Source organism: Carcharhinus amblyrhynchos, chromosome 1 (assembly GCF_965287045.1).
Source record: "Carcharhinus amblyrhynchos chromosome 1, sCarAmb.v2.hapA, whole genome shotgun sequence".
Lineage (NCBI taxonomy): Eukaryota > Metazoa > Chordata > Chondrichthyes > Carcharhiniformes > Carcharhinidae > Carcharhinus > Carcharhinus amblyrhynchos.
In genome coordinates, this window is record NC_137324.1 from 132,235,501 (window position 1) to 132,249,189 (window position 13,689).

General features: G+C 41.6%; 1 protein-coding gene across 1 annotated transcript in view; it reads left to right on the forward strand.

The window, feature by feature from the left end:
• The first annotated feature begins 1,060 nt into the window (after window positions 1-1,060).
• Window positions 1,061-13,689, forward strand: part of lrba (LPS-responsive vesicle trafficking, beach and anchor containing) — an 888,619-nt gene continuing 875,990 nt past the window's right edge. The window contains exon 1 of the mRNA XM_080192970.1: window positions 1,061-1,326. Coding sequence (XP_080049096.1) covers window positions 1,081-1,326 — 246 coding nt within the window. The 5' untranslated portion in view covers window positions 1,061-1,080. The remainder of the gene's footprint in view (window positions 1,327-13,689) is intronic.

A 13,689-nucleotide genomic window follows, 5' to 3' on the forward strand; every position in this document is an offset into this window, starting at 1 on the left:
TTGCCTTATTCCCTTGACATTCAACATAGCTGAACTCACTCTGACTTGCTTCCTTTACTATGGCATGATGTGTCTCTGTTTTACCAATATTCTCTGCCCCTTTCCCTGCCAAACTAGTTTAAACTCCTCCCTACAGCACTTGCAAATCTGCCCACAAAGGTGTCGGCCCGAATGTGGTTTAGGTGCAGACCGTCCCGTATGTACATATCCCACCTTTCCCCAGAAAAAGTCCCAATGATCCAGCTCACTGCCCCTCAATCACTTGTCCTATTTTCGCCCTACAGCCTCTGACGAACGATCCACATTTGAAATACACTTTCCTCTTCCACCGATGCCGACAGACCTAACCTGTAATGGAGACGTCACCTGTTTTAATTTACCACTTCTAAGAGTTGAATTAGCCCCTTCTTAAAAAGACTATGTTTACTTAATTCCGATCTTCTAAACAAAACGTCCACTTAAATTCGCAAGGTGGGAGAACGTCAAGGTTGTGCGAGTCTGCCCACGCAGCAGATGGCGCTGCCATTGATTCACAGCGAGCTTGCAGACCGCCTCCTTCTCCCTCCCTTTGCCTTTCCCCATTCCCCTGCCTAAACTCTCCTCTCAGATTTCCTTCGTCCTTGCGATCTTTGGACTCCCGTCCCCAACCACAAGCACACACCTTCATTTTACCTGTTGCCACACCTGGGCTACTAGCGGGCCAATCCCTGGACGGCACGCATGCGCAGTGGCCCTCCCTCCCGCCCGCGAGCTGCCCCGGCTGGCGCGTACAGTCGGAAGCTCGTTGCTTTGACGCTGTCATGGCGGCGCGAGGTTGAGACGAACGAGGAAAAGAATCCAGCCGTTAGTCCCTGAGACACTGACCGTTTATTTAACAAAAGCTGAGCGCGACACTACCCGAGCTGTGAATTTGGTAGAGGGAGGAGGAGGGCCAGGGAGAGATACAGAGCAGCAAGCGTTTCTCTTTCCAGCCCGGGGAAGGCTCAGAGTAGCCACCTGACCCTATCCTGGATTCTTGTTAAAGTTCTCTTGCCGGTGGCGGTTTTCCAGCATCTTCTCTCTCCCGTGGGGAAAATCACCATGTCCAAAGAGGACTCCGGGGGAGGTCAGCCAACGCCGGCATCAGGGGAGCAGGCGGTGGACAAGGGTCATGTTTCTCTCCCTTCCACCACCAAAACCCCGCCGGCTGGTGATGCAGCCGTTTCCCTGGGCCTCAACCCGCCTGTACCTATTCGAGGGATCCGGATGAAATTCGCCGTATTGCAAAGTCTTTTACAAGCCGGTGAAGTGACCAATCGAGACATTGTGGAAACCATATTTAACCTGGTAAGAGAGCGCGTCCCCGGTAACCCCAATTCCTCATTCACACACCACACACAGTCATTTACAGCCTTTGCAACCCTCTAGTTTTTACATCTTAAAATTGTGTTCGAAATTTGAGTTTTATTTTGCTTCATAATTGTAATGAACTTTTAAAAGTATTCGAGGTTGAAAGTTTTGACGGCGGCACAGCCTAACCTGGTCACCTGCAGGACACTGAGGTTGGGAAACTTGAAATTTTTTTTGTGGCTTTGATTTGAGTTTACGAATTGCATTTCTGCGTACATGAAGGGTGGGCCGATTATTCGATAAGGTTCTGCCCGCGGCCTAAAATGTGAGCACCTGATGTCGGTTTGTGAGAATCGCAGACGCGGAAGTGAAATTATAAGCGCGCGGACCACACTACCAGACTCCAGTATCACTGCGTCAGGTAACATTGGAGTTGGCACTGGGAAAGCGCTTTGTCGTTAATTGGTCCAGTTTAAAGGGGACGCTTATCGGAGACTTTTTTAATAGATCACATTTAGTACTGTATTTTAGGTTGCATGAGCACCAGTATACATATCCTTTTGTAATAAATTATGCAACACAGTAACATGTTTCACTCCCCTAAAAGTTATTTTTTAGTGCAGCAGTTATTTTGCTTTCCAGCGTTGGGGTGGGATCGAATTAGCATCATGATTGCTTCTCGGCAAATACTGATGAAAAATAAATTTTGTTCGTGTCCAATAAATCAGTTAGGCACAGTAAAATAAAATTGTGACAGTTGATGCGGCTGAGAACTCGCTTGTACGTTTTTGGAGATACAAATCCACTGACGCAGATATAGGTCACTGGCACAGAAGGTCATAGGTTTCAATTTGGATCAAGGATATTCATGTGATAAAAGAAAACAAGTGATACAAGTTTCCATTTTACTAATTACTAAACTAAGGATGTAAGATATGGAAAGACAGAATATGCAACTTTAGTGGGAAATGAGCAATTATGTAAATAGAATATATTACATTGCTTAGTAAAGTTTTACATTGTCTTCAGTTTTGCAGCAAATTACATCAGTTTTTTAACAACCACTAATTGTTGCTTGCAGTACAGTTGATAGACATAATACTTTATGCATGTCTTCACGAATGCATCAGTCAGTGTAAACATAGAAACGTCTAACTTTGACAGTTGAGTTTTGAATGTCTTGAGGGAACCCCAGTGTTCCAGAATCTATTGTGACTGCAAATTTGACTCACTGTAACTGTAATTATACTTTTATGTATTAGAAAGAGAAAAGGTCCATCTTACTAAATTAAGCATATTGAAACAAACCAAGTTCAATCTTATTCTAATTTTGTTGAGCCAGTTTCATAACGTGGATCAGGATTGCAACCGAGGCACAGTGTGAATATTAGTTGCGATCTTCTGTTGAAGTATTGTGCAATTAATTTGCTGAAACAGTCATTCATTGAGAGATGGTGTATATCCATTTCAGGTTAGTTGCGATTATGCACCTTCTCATTTTATGACAATGTGTTAGCATGATGTCTTTGTGTCACAATACCTATTTCCCAACAGTAAAGCTCAAATCTGTCTTGTTAGTTGTCCAATGACCATTTGCTGATCTAGGCTGACTCTCCAGTGTTGTATCAAGGGAGAACAGCCGTGTGGGAAGTGCCATCTTTTGGATGAGATATTAAACTGTTAAACATCGGCCCTCTGAGATGTACATAAAATTGCCATGGTACTATTTTGAAGATGAGCTGATTTTTGATTTGATTTATTGTCGCATATATTAGTGTACCAGGAAAAATATTGTTTCTTGCAAGTTGTACCGTTCATAGAGGAGGAAATGAAAAAGTTCCAAATGTAGAATTGTAGTCATTGCTAGGATGCAGAGAAAGACCAACTTAGTGCGAGGTAGGTCCATTCAAAAGTCTGATGGCAGCAGGGAAGAAGCTGTTTTTGAGTTGGTTGGTACGTGACCTCAGACTTTTGTATCTTTTTCCTAATGGAAGAAGGTGGAAGAGAATGTCTTGGGTACATGGGGCCCTTAAATATGCTGGCTGCTTTGCCAAGGCAGTGGGAAGTGTAGAGAGAATCAATGGATGGGAGGCTGGTTTGTGTGATGGATTGGGCTACGTTCATGATCTTTTGTAATTTCTTGTGGTCTTGGGCAGAGCAGGAGCCATACCAAGCTATGATACAATCAGAAATAATACTTTCTATGGTGTACCTGTAAACATTGGTGAGAGTCGTAACTGATGTGACAAATTTCCGTAGTCTTTTGAGAAAGTAGAGGTGTTGGTATGCTTTCTTAACTATAGAGTCGACACAGGGGGACCCGGACAAGTTGGTGATCTGGATACCTAAAAACTTGAAGCTTTTGACCATTTCTACTCTGTCCCTGTTGCTGTAAACAGGAGCATGTTCTCCACTACACTTCCTGAAGTCAGTGACAATTTCCTTCGTTTTGTTGACATTACGGGAGAGATTATTGTCATCGCACTAGTTCACCAGATTCTCTATTTTATCATTGTTTGAGATTCGACCCACTGTGGTGGTGTCGTCAGCAAAGTGGAAAATCGTGTTGGTGGTGAATTTGACCACACAGTCACGTGTATAAGGAGTACAGCAGGGGGCTGAGAACATGGCCTTGTGGGTCGCTGGTGTTGAGAATGATTGTGGAGGAGATGTTGTTCCCCATCCTTGCTTATTGTGGTCTGAGTGTTTGGAAGTTCAGGATCTAGTCACACAAGGTGGAGCTGAGGCCCAGGCCATGGAATTTGGAGATGAATTTTGTAGGATCAGTGATGATGAAGGCTGAGCTGTAGTCAATGTATAGGAGTCTGACATAGTTGTTTTTGATATCTAGGTATTCCACGTTTGAGGGCAGGAACAGGGAGATGGTGTCTGCTGTGGATCTGTTGTGGTGGTAGGCGAATTGTAGTGGATCCAGGCAATCTGGGAGGCTGGAATTGATTTGTGCTTGACTAACCTTTCAAAGCACTCCATAATGATGGATGTCAGAGCCACTGGACAGTAGTCACTAAGGCATGCTGGGGAGTTCTCTCTAATGACTGAGGGATAAATACAGTCCAGGAAAATGTCGCACGCTGATAACCTGGTTACTATCATATTGCTGCTTATGAGAACTTATTGTGTGCAAAATTGACTATAGTCCAAAATTACTTCATTGACTGGAAAGCACTGAGGTTTTCCAAAGTTGTGAAAATCATTACATAAATGTTATTTTTTCCTCTTTATTTCTGGGGTTTAATGTGTTTCTGAGGCTGTTAGCCAGATGGAAAGATTTTGTTTTAAGATTATATCTTCAGTTGGGCTTACGTTATCATTGCAATGAAGTTACTATGAAAATCCCTTAGTTACCACACCTTGGCGGGCGCCTGATCAGGTACACCAGAGCATTCACGGGCAGCATGGTGGCACAATGGTTACTACAGCTGACTCACAGCACCAGGGACCCAGGTTTGATTCCCAGCTTCGGTCACTGACTGTGTGGGGTTTGCACATTCTCCCTGTGTCTGCATGGGTTTCCTCCGGGTGCTCCAGTTTCCTCCCACAGTCCAAAGATGTGCGGGTTAAGTTGATTGGCTATACTAAATTGATCCTAGTTCTCGGGGAATTAGCAGGGTAGATAAATGGAGTTATGGGGATGGAGTGGGATTATTATCGGCGTAGACTCGATGGGCAGAATGCCCTCCTTCTCTATTGTAGGGGTTCTATTCTCTGATTCTGTCCTGTCCTTAAAGTTCACAACTGGGCCAACACCATGTTGCAGATTAGATATACCAATATTTGAGCCAAACAAATTCATGCCAGGCAGATTGACAGAAATTTTGATTTACTAATCCGATAGTTTCGCTAATGTAGGAGCATGGAACAACTCCATTAATGCTTTCCCGTTGGGAGGGTGATCCTCACTGAAAAAGCAGTGGGAAGCTTACCAGCATTGGTGGATTGCATTCGATTGGTTAAATTCTAGCTGTTTAATGCATTGATACTATTGCACTTGGAGATACCTGGGTTTGGCTTTGTCAACTTGTACATAAGCGCAGCAGACTTTGCAAGTGGGGCCCAATGACAGACTTGTCAATTGTATATTGAATTAACAGAAACTTTTAAGTTTTGCAGTTATGATATGCAGTAGTAGGTTTCAGTGCAAATTTAAAAAGTTTGACTGCATCATGTGTTTGTGATTTTTATCTGTATGACTTTATGTAATTTGAGGCAGTGGCTTGTATTTTGTGGTCAGTGACAAACAGTGCCTGATGAGCAAAAGGTGCCTACCGTTCATAAAGCTTATGCATATCCACAGATATTTTGTGTTTTTTTTTGAGCAGCAACTTAGTCAGTGAGAGTCTGATACAGTGTGGAAGTCTTGACAGGGAATCTGGGTAAGTACAGTGTGTCTTTTCAAGTAATCAGACCGAAGAAGCCTTTCTTGAGACATGCAGAGACTGAACTAGGAAGTACAATTTAGAATATGTCAACCAATGTACCGAAAGGAAAATAAAGGGAAAGAAAAATGGATTGTGAGAATAGATTAAGAAAGTTCAAAAACTTCTTAAAGCCTCCCACAGTAATTACATTTTGAAGGAATGAGACTCAACTTGTAAAAGTAATTTTTCAAGTACTTGTATATTCCTAGAGCCAGGGTGATTGTTCGGCAGTAATTAAGACTTACTATACCATTTTTTAAAAAAAAACTTGCACTTGAATGGATAAAACCCTATCTTCCCAGTAATTAACTGCTGCAATAGCCTGCTCTTCATGTGTTTCACACTTAACTGCACGTATGCAAACACTGGAAGTTGCTTTCTGATTTACTTAATGATAGTGAGTGCTAACAGCATCAGAGTTGTATGTACTACAAACTCTGGACAATATACAGGCAGGTATATGGAAAATTGCTAGAATTCACTAGTTATATCTACAGTGTGCTTATTCTGTCTATCTGAGACATTTGTAATCTCTCTCAAAGGTCAAAATTGTCATGAGGTAAAAATCAAAGATGCATAGTGCTCTACCACCTGAGTCAGTGCTACATAACATTTTAACTTTGAACCTTCATCAGATACCTAAAATGTTAGACAGTATTGAATCAGTTCTGATCATTCCTGCAGTACAATAGCACTTAATTTGGCTATAAAGTACCAAACAACACCGAGGTTGTGAAAGAATAAGCTTTTCGTGAATCAAACAACTGTGCACTTTTTAATGTTTTAATTTGATTTCCAACATCTATTTTCAATTTTGCACTTACGTTTATTATTTTTGGTCACCAAGATTTTAATTATTCACCAGAAAATGCCTAATTTCTACGCTATTCCTTTTGGTAACTTCTACAACTACTTTGTAGAGAACATTTAAAACTTTAGGATTAATAGCCAGTAATGATATAGGAGAGAATACACAAACGTCAACATGGAAACCAGGCCAAGAGAGAATCTAATGATTTCTCCTTGACTTTTAGTGGCATCGTTATTGCTGAATGACCCACTGTCAACATCATGACTAGAAACTGAATTGGACCAGCTATATGAAGTGTAGCTGCAAGAGCAGGTCAGAGACTGCGAATTCTGTAGAGAGTAACTCACCACCTGACTGCTCAAAGCCTGTCTATCATCTACAAGGCACAAGTCAGCAGTGTGATGGGATGCTGTGCGTTTGCCTGAATGAGTACAACTCCAGAAACACTCAAATTTGACACCAGGGTGAGACAGCTACTTGATTGGTGACTCATCCACTACCTTAAACATTCATTCCCTCCCATCACTGATACATAGTGGCAGCAATGTATACCATCTACAAGAATCATTGTAGCAACTTCTGAAGGCTTCTTTGACAACTCCTTCATAACCTGTCATCTCTACTACCTAGAAGGACAGGGGCAGCATGTGCAAGGGAACACCAGCAATTGCAAGTAATGTTGAGGATTAACAAGAGTATGTATAGTGAGTACTTAAACTTTTAAGCTTTTATTACCTGCTAGCAAGGAGAACAGACACAGTGAATTTCACTATGGCGTTCTAACAAGAGTTCTGCAAACGGTGTTGGTTATAGCACATTTTAGCCAATAAGAGAAAACATGCCAGTTTAAACACCAATAGCCTGACAATTTGTTGTGTCTTTCAACCAGTAAAATTTATAATTCTTCATTTGCATACATAGTCCACCAACTGTAGCATAAGTTTTTGCCCTTGTCTAGCAGAAAACGGTTTCCTTCATTAGTGTAATATGTCAACTTAGCTTGTTTTTTGATATTTGTCACAGAAACTTGTCTTTGTTTTCATCCTATGGCCAAGCCCTGAAATGTAGTGTTTATGAAACTGACACAAGGTTAGATTAGTCTCTTTCCAGAATGTGCAGCTGCTGACATCAAATGAGAGCTTGTTTGACTTATTGAGTTCCCTCGTAAATTAACTTCTACATTTCCCCCCTTTTTATCCTTTTAAGGATGATCTGATGGGACCTTCACAGACTTTAAGCGTATTAGTTTCTAAATTCTTCCTCTGCTGATTGGTAGGCCGGGAGGAGATGGGGAGCTGGACTGTGGATAGAACCGCGAGGGCAGCAAATCGAATGGATACGGCAGGAAAAAAGATGGATTACTACATACAGGACAAATGAGCAAGGCAAGGCCCACAGTAAGGAATTTGGAAAGATTCTTAAAAGAAATCTCCAAACCATCCATCAATGTTAGGGAGCCAACCACCAGTCAAAAGCACCTGCTCCTGAATGGTATGTATGTCGGTCTCAATCCCAAATTCCTGATTGACGTAGAAACAGCATATCTCATTGACAGCCGACAACCCCTTGCGCCGCTAGTAAAACCATTAAGGGTGAGGTTGTATGATCACTGGCAATCACACCCACCCTTGGTGCAGGTGAGTTTAACCTCCTGAAGTGGGGGCCTGCGAGAGGCATAAGGGATTGTTATTCATGCAATCCCAAAAGGATGTCATGGGACCACACAGATTGTGGAAGTGAAATCAGGCTTCCCAGTAGTCATAATCAGCAAGGTAGGTATACAAGCTCAATCACCCACCCGAGTGTAAATATGGATATAATTCTTCCTAACACACAGTTGTGCATTAAGGGTCACGAATGGGCTGTTGCCTCCAAGTTGGCGCATGCTGGATGAGGATCATCATGCATTCTGCGGACCACGCAAGGTCTGATGGGAAGGCCAAAAAATGCTTCTCTGATGAGGGTGTAACAGGGAGGTGAGTACAGATCCAACATTGAGTCTGGCTGCCTTGTGAAGCGGCAGCCTGCAACCTTCATACTGCAGTATTGTTAATCCATGTCTCTGCAAAGGGTGGTATAACCAATAACAATAAAAGAGTCCACATTTCGAACAATATCAAGTCCTTGTTTAAGTTCCTTCTTCCAAGGGTGGTGCTCACTTGACATGTGTAGCATGAATCCACAGAGGTTTCTCTTTCACCTTCACGGCCGTGTGAGTGGTCAGTAGGACTTTGTAAGGAACTTCCCAATGAGGTTCCAGACAGCACTTTCTCTGGAAGGCCTTCACGAGGACTAAGTCTCCCGGTTAGCACGTGTGATATCCTTCAGTGATAGCTCTCTTCTGTGCCTCAGTGACCTGAGAATGCAAACTTTTGAGAGTTAATGCTATGCAATAATCCAACGTTCCTTCATGCATGGAGTGGATGTCCATCTGCTTAATGTTAAGGGGTGGGGAGACAAGTAAGCATATGGGACATCCCATTACTTTCTCATAAGTGGTAACAGAGGTGGTACAATTGGGATGAGACTGCATGGCCATCCAGGCCAAAGGTAATGCCTCAGGCCACTTCAGCCCGGTTTCTTCACACAGTTTAGTTAGCTTATTTCTGTTCCGTTCCGTCTTTCTACGGTTCCAGTGGACTGTGGATGATGAGGGCTGGACAGGTGAGGTTTGCACTGTATTGCTTTTAACAGTTCCTTAATTGCTTTTCCTGTAAAATGAGGACCGTTCTTGCTGGAGAGGACTTGCAGAATACCAAATCTAGGTGTGTATTCTCTCAGCAATAGTTTAGCCACATTCACAGCATCATTTCTCCTAGTTGGGTAGGCCTCCACTCATCACTCCACTAAACACACTACCACAAGCACATAGCTATATTCCACACGTTTAGGCATCTGTATAAAGTCCATTTGTAAATGCACAAAAGGGCTCCATGATAGGGGTCTGTTGCTGGGTTCACTGGAGGTGTTTTTCCATGGTTATGGTGTTGACAAAGCAGACATTAAGTGGCACGTTTTCCTGACGTGGTGGAAAATCCCGATGCAAACCATGCCTCCTGTGCCATTCTGATTGTCCCCCTCTTGCCCGCATGGGTAAACGCATGTATGTGCGGGCAAGCCAAGGCAGGAGTGAAGCACAACACACTCATCTGGGGAACATCAGAATGCTGGAAGCATTTGGCCTGCAACCATGCATCTCGTTCCGAGTAGGGAGCTTCAGATTGTAAATGAATAACACCAGAAAAATAAGATAACTGGTTATGGGTGGCAGCCTGATAACAAAGGAGGACCACTTGCCTGTATGGATAGGCTGCAGCTGTTCATGACGTAATATCTGCCCAATCATCACCTTGAGTAAGAAAGCTGTTACCGTTGGTGTGAACCGCATACTTAATAACAGCGATATAAGACGAAAGTTGGAGAGCCAAAAGGAGATTAGTGATGAATTGTCTGTGCCTGACTAGACCCCAGATGAGGTAAGGAAGTCGTGGAGTTTCCAGAACTGTCCAAAGTCACAGGCGACACAAAAAGCGTAATGAGAGTCTATGTAAATATTAACTGGCTGGAGGCAATTAAGCATTGCACGAGTAAGGGCAAACAGTTTCAGCAGCTTGCGCAGAACAAGGTGGTGGAAGTCTCTGGAGTGGAGGTCACAAATAGCATTTCCGGTCTGAAGATCTCCATTCAGTGCTTGGATAGAGGAGCCTTCACTAAAGAGGACAAGATCCGAATTATGTAATGGGTAGTCCTGCAGATGTGGTTGGGATAGGATAGACAATTGGATGACTGCTTTACGATCATGAGGGTTACCGTTGTTATCTGTGGACAGGAGAGTTCTGGAGGTTAAGAGAAGTATGGTGGACAATGGTCACCCAGGAATGTGGTTTGATACCTAGTTACTCTAGCAGCTGTGAAATGTTGGGTAGTGGAGCGATTTAAAAGTACAGCAACAGGAGTACATCCTGATAGCCAAGTGTCAGGCTCTGTGCAGAAGTAATGGAAAGGTAAGCTGCCGCAATGGAGTGGAGGTAGGAGGGTATTCCTGCACAATGGGCTTGAGGCGGATGCTATAGTAGGCTACAGGTTGCTGGACCTCTCCGTGGGATTGGGTGAGTATGGCTTGAGAGAACCCATTTTGCTTGTGGACATAAAGGTTAGAGGACTTATTGCAGTCTGGCAGCTCTATTACAGGTGCAGAGGCTAGAGTGGTCTTCAAAGATATGAAGCGGCCTCTGAATCAGTCCCAGAGGATGTTGTCAGGGGCTATGGGGAGGGTGAGGTCTTGAATGGAACGGCTGATTCCAGCATATTTGGGGATCCATATGTATACTTATATTTGCATTTGATAGAATCTGTGCCATTAAACAAGAGGGTCAAAATGACTGGTGAGAAGTGACAAGACGCTAAGCAGTAAGAAGCCACTCTGAACTTTTGACATAATCTAATAAGCACATGGCAGCTGAATTTACTTCCAATTAACACTATACAGTTTTGTTGTGGATCATGAATGGTCTGGGGTCAATCCACCACAAGTGTCACATTGGAATCTGTGCTTAATGTCTCACGCATTTCTATGCCAGAAAGTAAACTTTCTAATATAAAATAAAGTTGGCAATTAGGGTTAACCCTTAATGTGCTAATGACAGTAGCTTATTTTAACATTTAAATAAGAAAATATAACTCAATCTATATGACACAATTTGGCATCATCCGTAATTTCAATAGCAACAACACTGTGGCAAAGTACTAAAACAAATCACCAGATTCAATAAAATTAATTTATGGCAATAGTGTAAAAGGGCAATCACAATTCACCTGTTATACCTCCCTCCTGACTTTTCTATCTGAGAGAGGTGTAAAATGAGCAGCAGATCCAAAATTGCTCGTTTTAGGCAAATGACAAAAACAAAAATTGCCCAAGTCTTTCACTAATGAACACCAAAAGAAATACAGATATTTCAGACAGTCATTTTTTAATTATATCACATTTTTATGGAGTTCCTTGTGTTATTTTATTGTATTTAATTACACATTATTTTAGATGACTTAACAAATGCACTAAAATAATGCACAAATGAATTTGTGCTTGTTACAATTATCACTGAAAGCAATTCACCCCATAACGAAAACCAATTCATTGTCAGGACAAAAACACAAATGCCCAGTTTGCCACCAGGATAGTCATTAACGGAATATTGAGGTTCAATCATTGATCTCATTTGGGTTTTGGGACATTGAGTGAAAAGAAAGAACTTGCCTCAAACTACTGTATAACTAATGAAATGTTTCTTCTGTTGTGATATAAGAACTCTCTTTTTCTTAAAATACGTTTTTATATAGGTAAAAAGCATACATTTAAGACTCTTGAAAGATTCATACCTTTCATCACCTGATTTGATTACAGTGATGCCAAATGTGTAATAGTAGATGAGTTTAACATAAATCAATGTTAAGAAGAGACAGTTTACAATTATCACAGGAGATAATTTTCTCCCTTTAAATATTTACAATAAAGTTGGGATTGGATTTAAACCTCTCTATCACAAGTTCCATTGCTGAATGTATGTCTTTACAAAAATTAAAATCTGTGCCAAAGAGAACAGTGAGCAAAGTGGTGTCCCAGTAGGGTTGGCACCAGTCTTAAGTAAAAATAGCAATTGATGGATCATCACAAATCCCCTATCCCAAATGACAGCAAATTTTTATACTCTGCAATTGTTAAAGCGTGGTCATTTCTGTAACAGCAGTTTTTAACATTTGTTCACGCACAAGAATGTCAAATAGTAGTGTTTTCCCAATTGTCAGATACACTTGGATATCCTAGGTTGCTATTTGAAAAGAAAAATTCTAATGGTTATAGGTCCCCCACTCGAAAGTACAAACTGGCGTCTAAAAGGAAAAGCTTCACTGGCAAGGGTCTCTGAAGGAAATGTCACTTAAATTCCGGAACAATACTGGTGCTAATAACGCCAAGGTTGTGGGTCGTGAGATCATTCTAACAATGCATTAAAGTTAGATTGACCAAAAAAACCAAAAAAGGGCTGTCTCTGTGTTGTCTGACAGAAATTGCAGATACAGTTTATCATAAAATCTGGAGTGGATCAATAAATATACACACACTGTGATAAATTAAAACAGCACAGACCCATGTAATACACAGCAGAAGAGTCAAACAACTAAAACTAACAATGCCATAAAGATTAACGTGCTTTTCTTTATTTCATTTCTGATCATTTTAAGAACCAAGCGTAGTGTGCTTGAAAGTTAACAGTAACGTTTTATGCTATCACAGGGTTGTGATATGCAAGATTAAAATAATTTTCTTTAAAATGTGTATCTTTACAAAACAAAATTCTATCATGAGTAATATTTGCATAGTAAATTATACAATATTTCAACCAGCAGCAACATATAATGACATTTGGCTAAATTGATCAGTGTATTTGTCACGTTTAGTTTAATGTCCATATTTTTTGATCACTTAACATGGTTCCCAATCCTTTCACTGAAGATTTACAATGCCTAATGTTATATTACTTACATTATACAGATGTACAAAGTAGTTAGAGTTTAGAAGAATGAGGGGAGATCTCATTGAGACGTATAAGATGATGAATGGGATGGATAGGATAGAGGTGGAGAGACTCTTCCCGCTCAGAAAGGATAATAGGACTAGGGGGCGCAGCCTCAAGATAAAGGGGGAGCGGTTTAGAACGGAGTTGAGGAGGAACTTCTTCACTCAAAGGGTGGTGAATCTCTGGAATTCTCTGCCCGTTGAAGTGGTGGAGGCTACCTCGCTAAATATTTTTGAGACGCGGGTTGATGGGTTTTTGATAAGAGAGGGGATTAAGGGTTATGGGGAGAGGGCGGGAATGTGGAACTGAGCCACGACAGATCAGCCATGATCTTATTGTATGGTAGGGCAGGCTCGAAGGGCTAGATGGCCTACTCCTGCTCCTATTTCTTATGTTCTTATGTTAATGTGAACATCTGTTAAATATTTGAGAATATTTAACAAACAGTACAATAGATTAACAGTTGCAGTAAACTGTTTTCCCCATAATTATAAAGGGTCAGATTTTGCCTTGCCAGCTGGCGTGAGATGAAAAA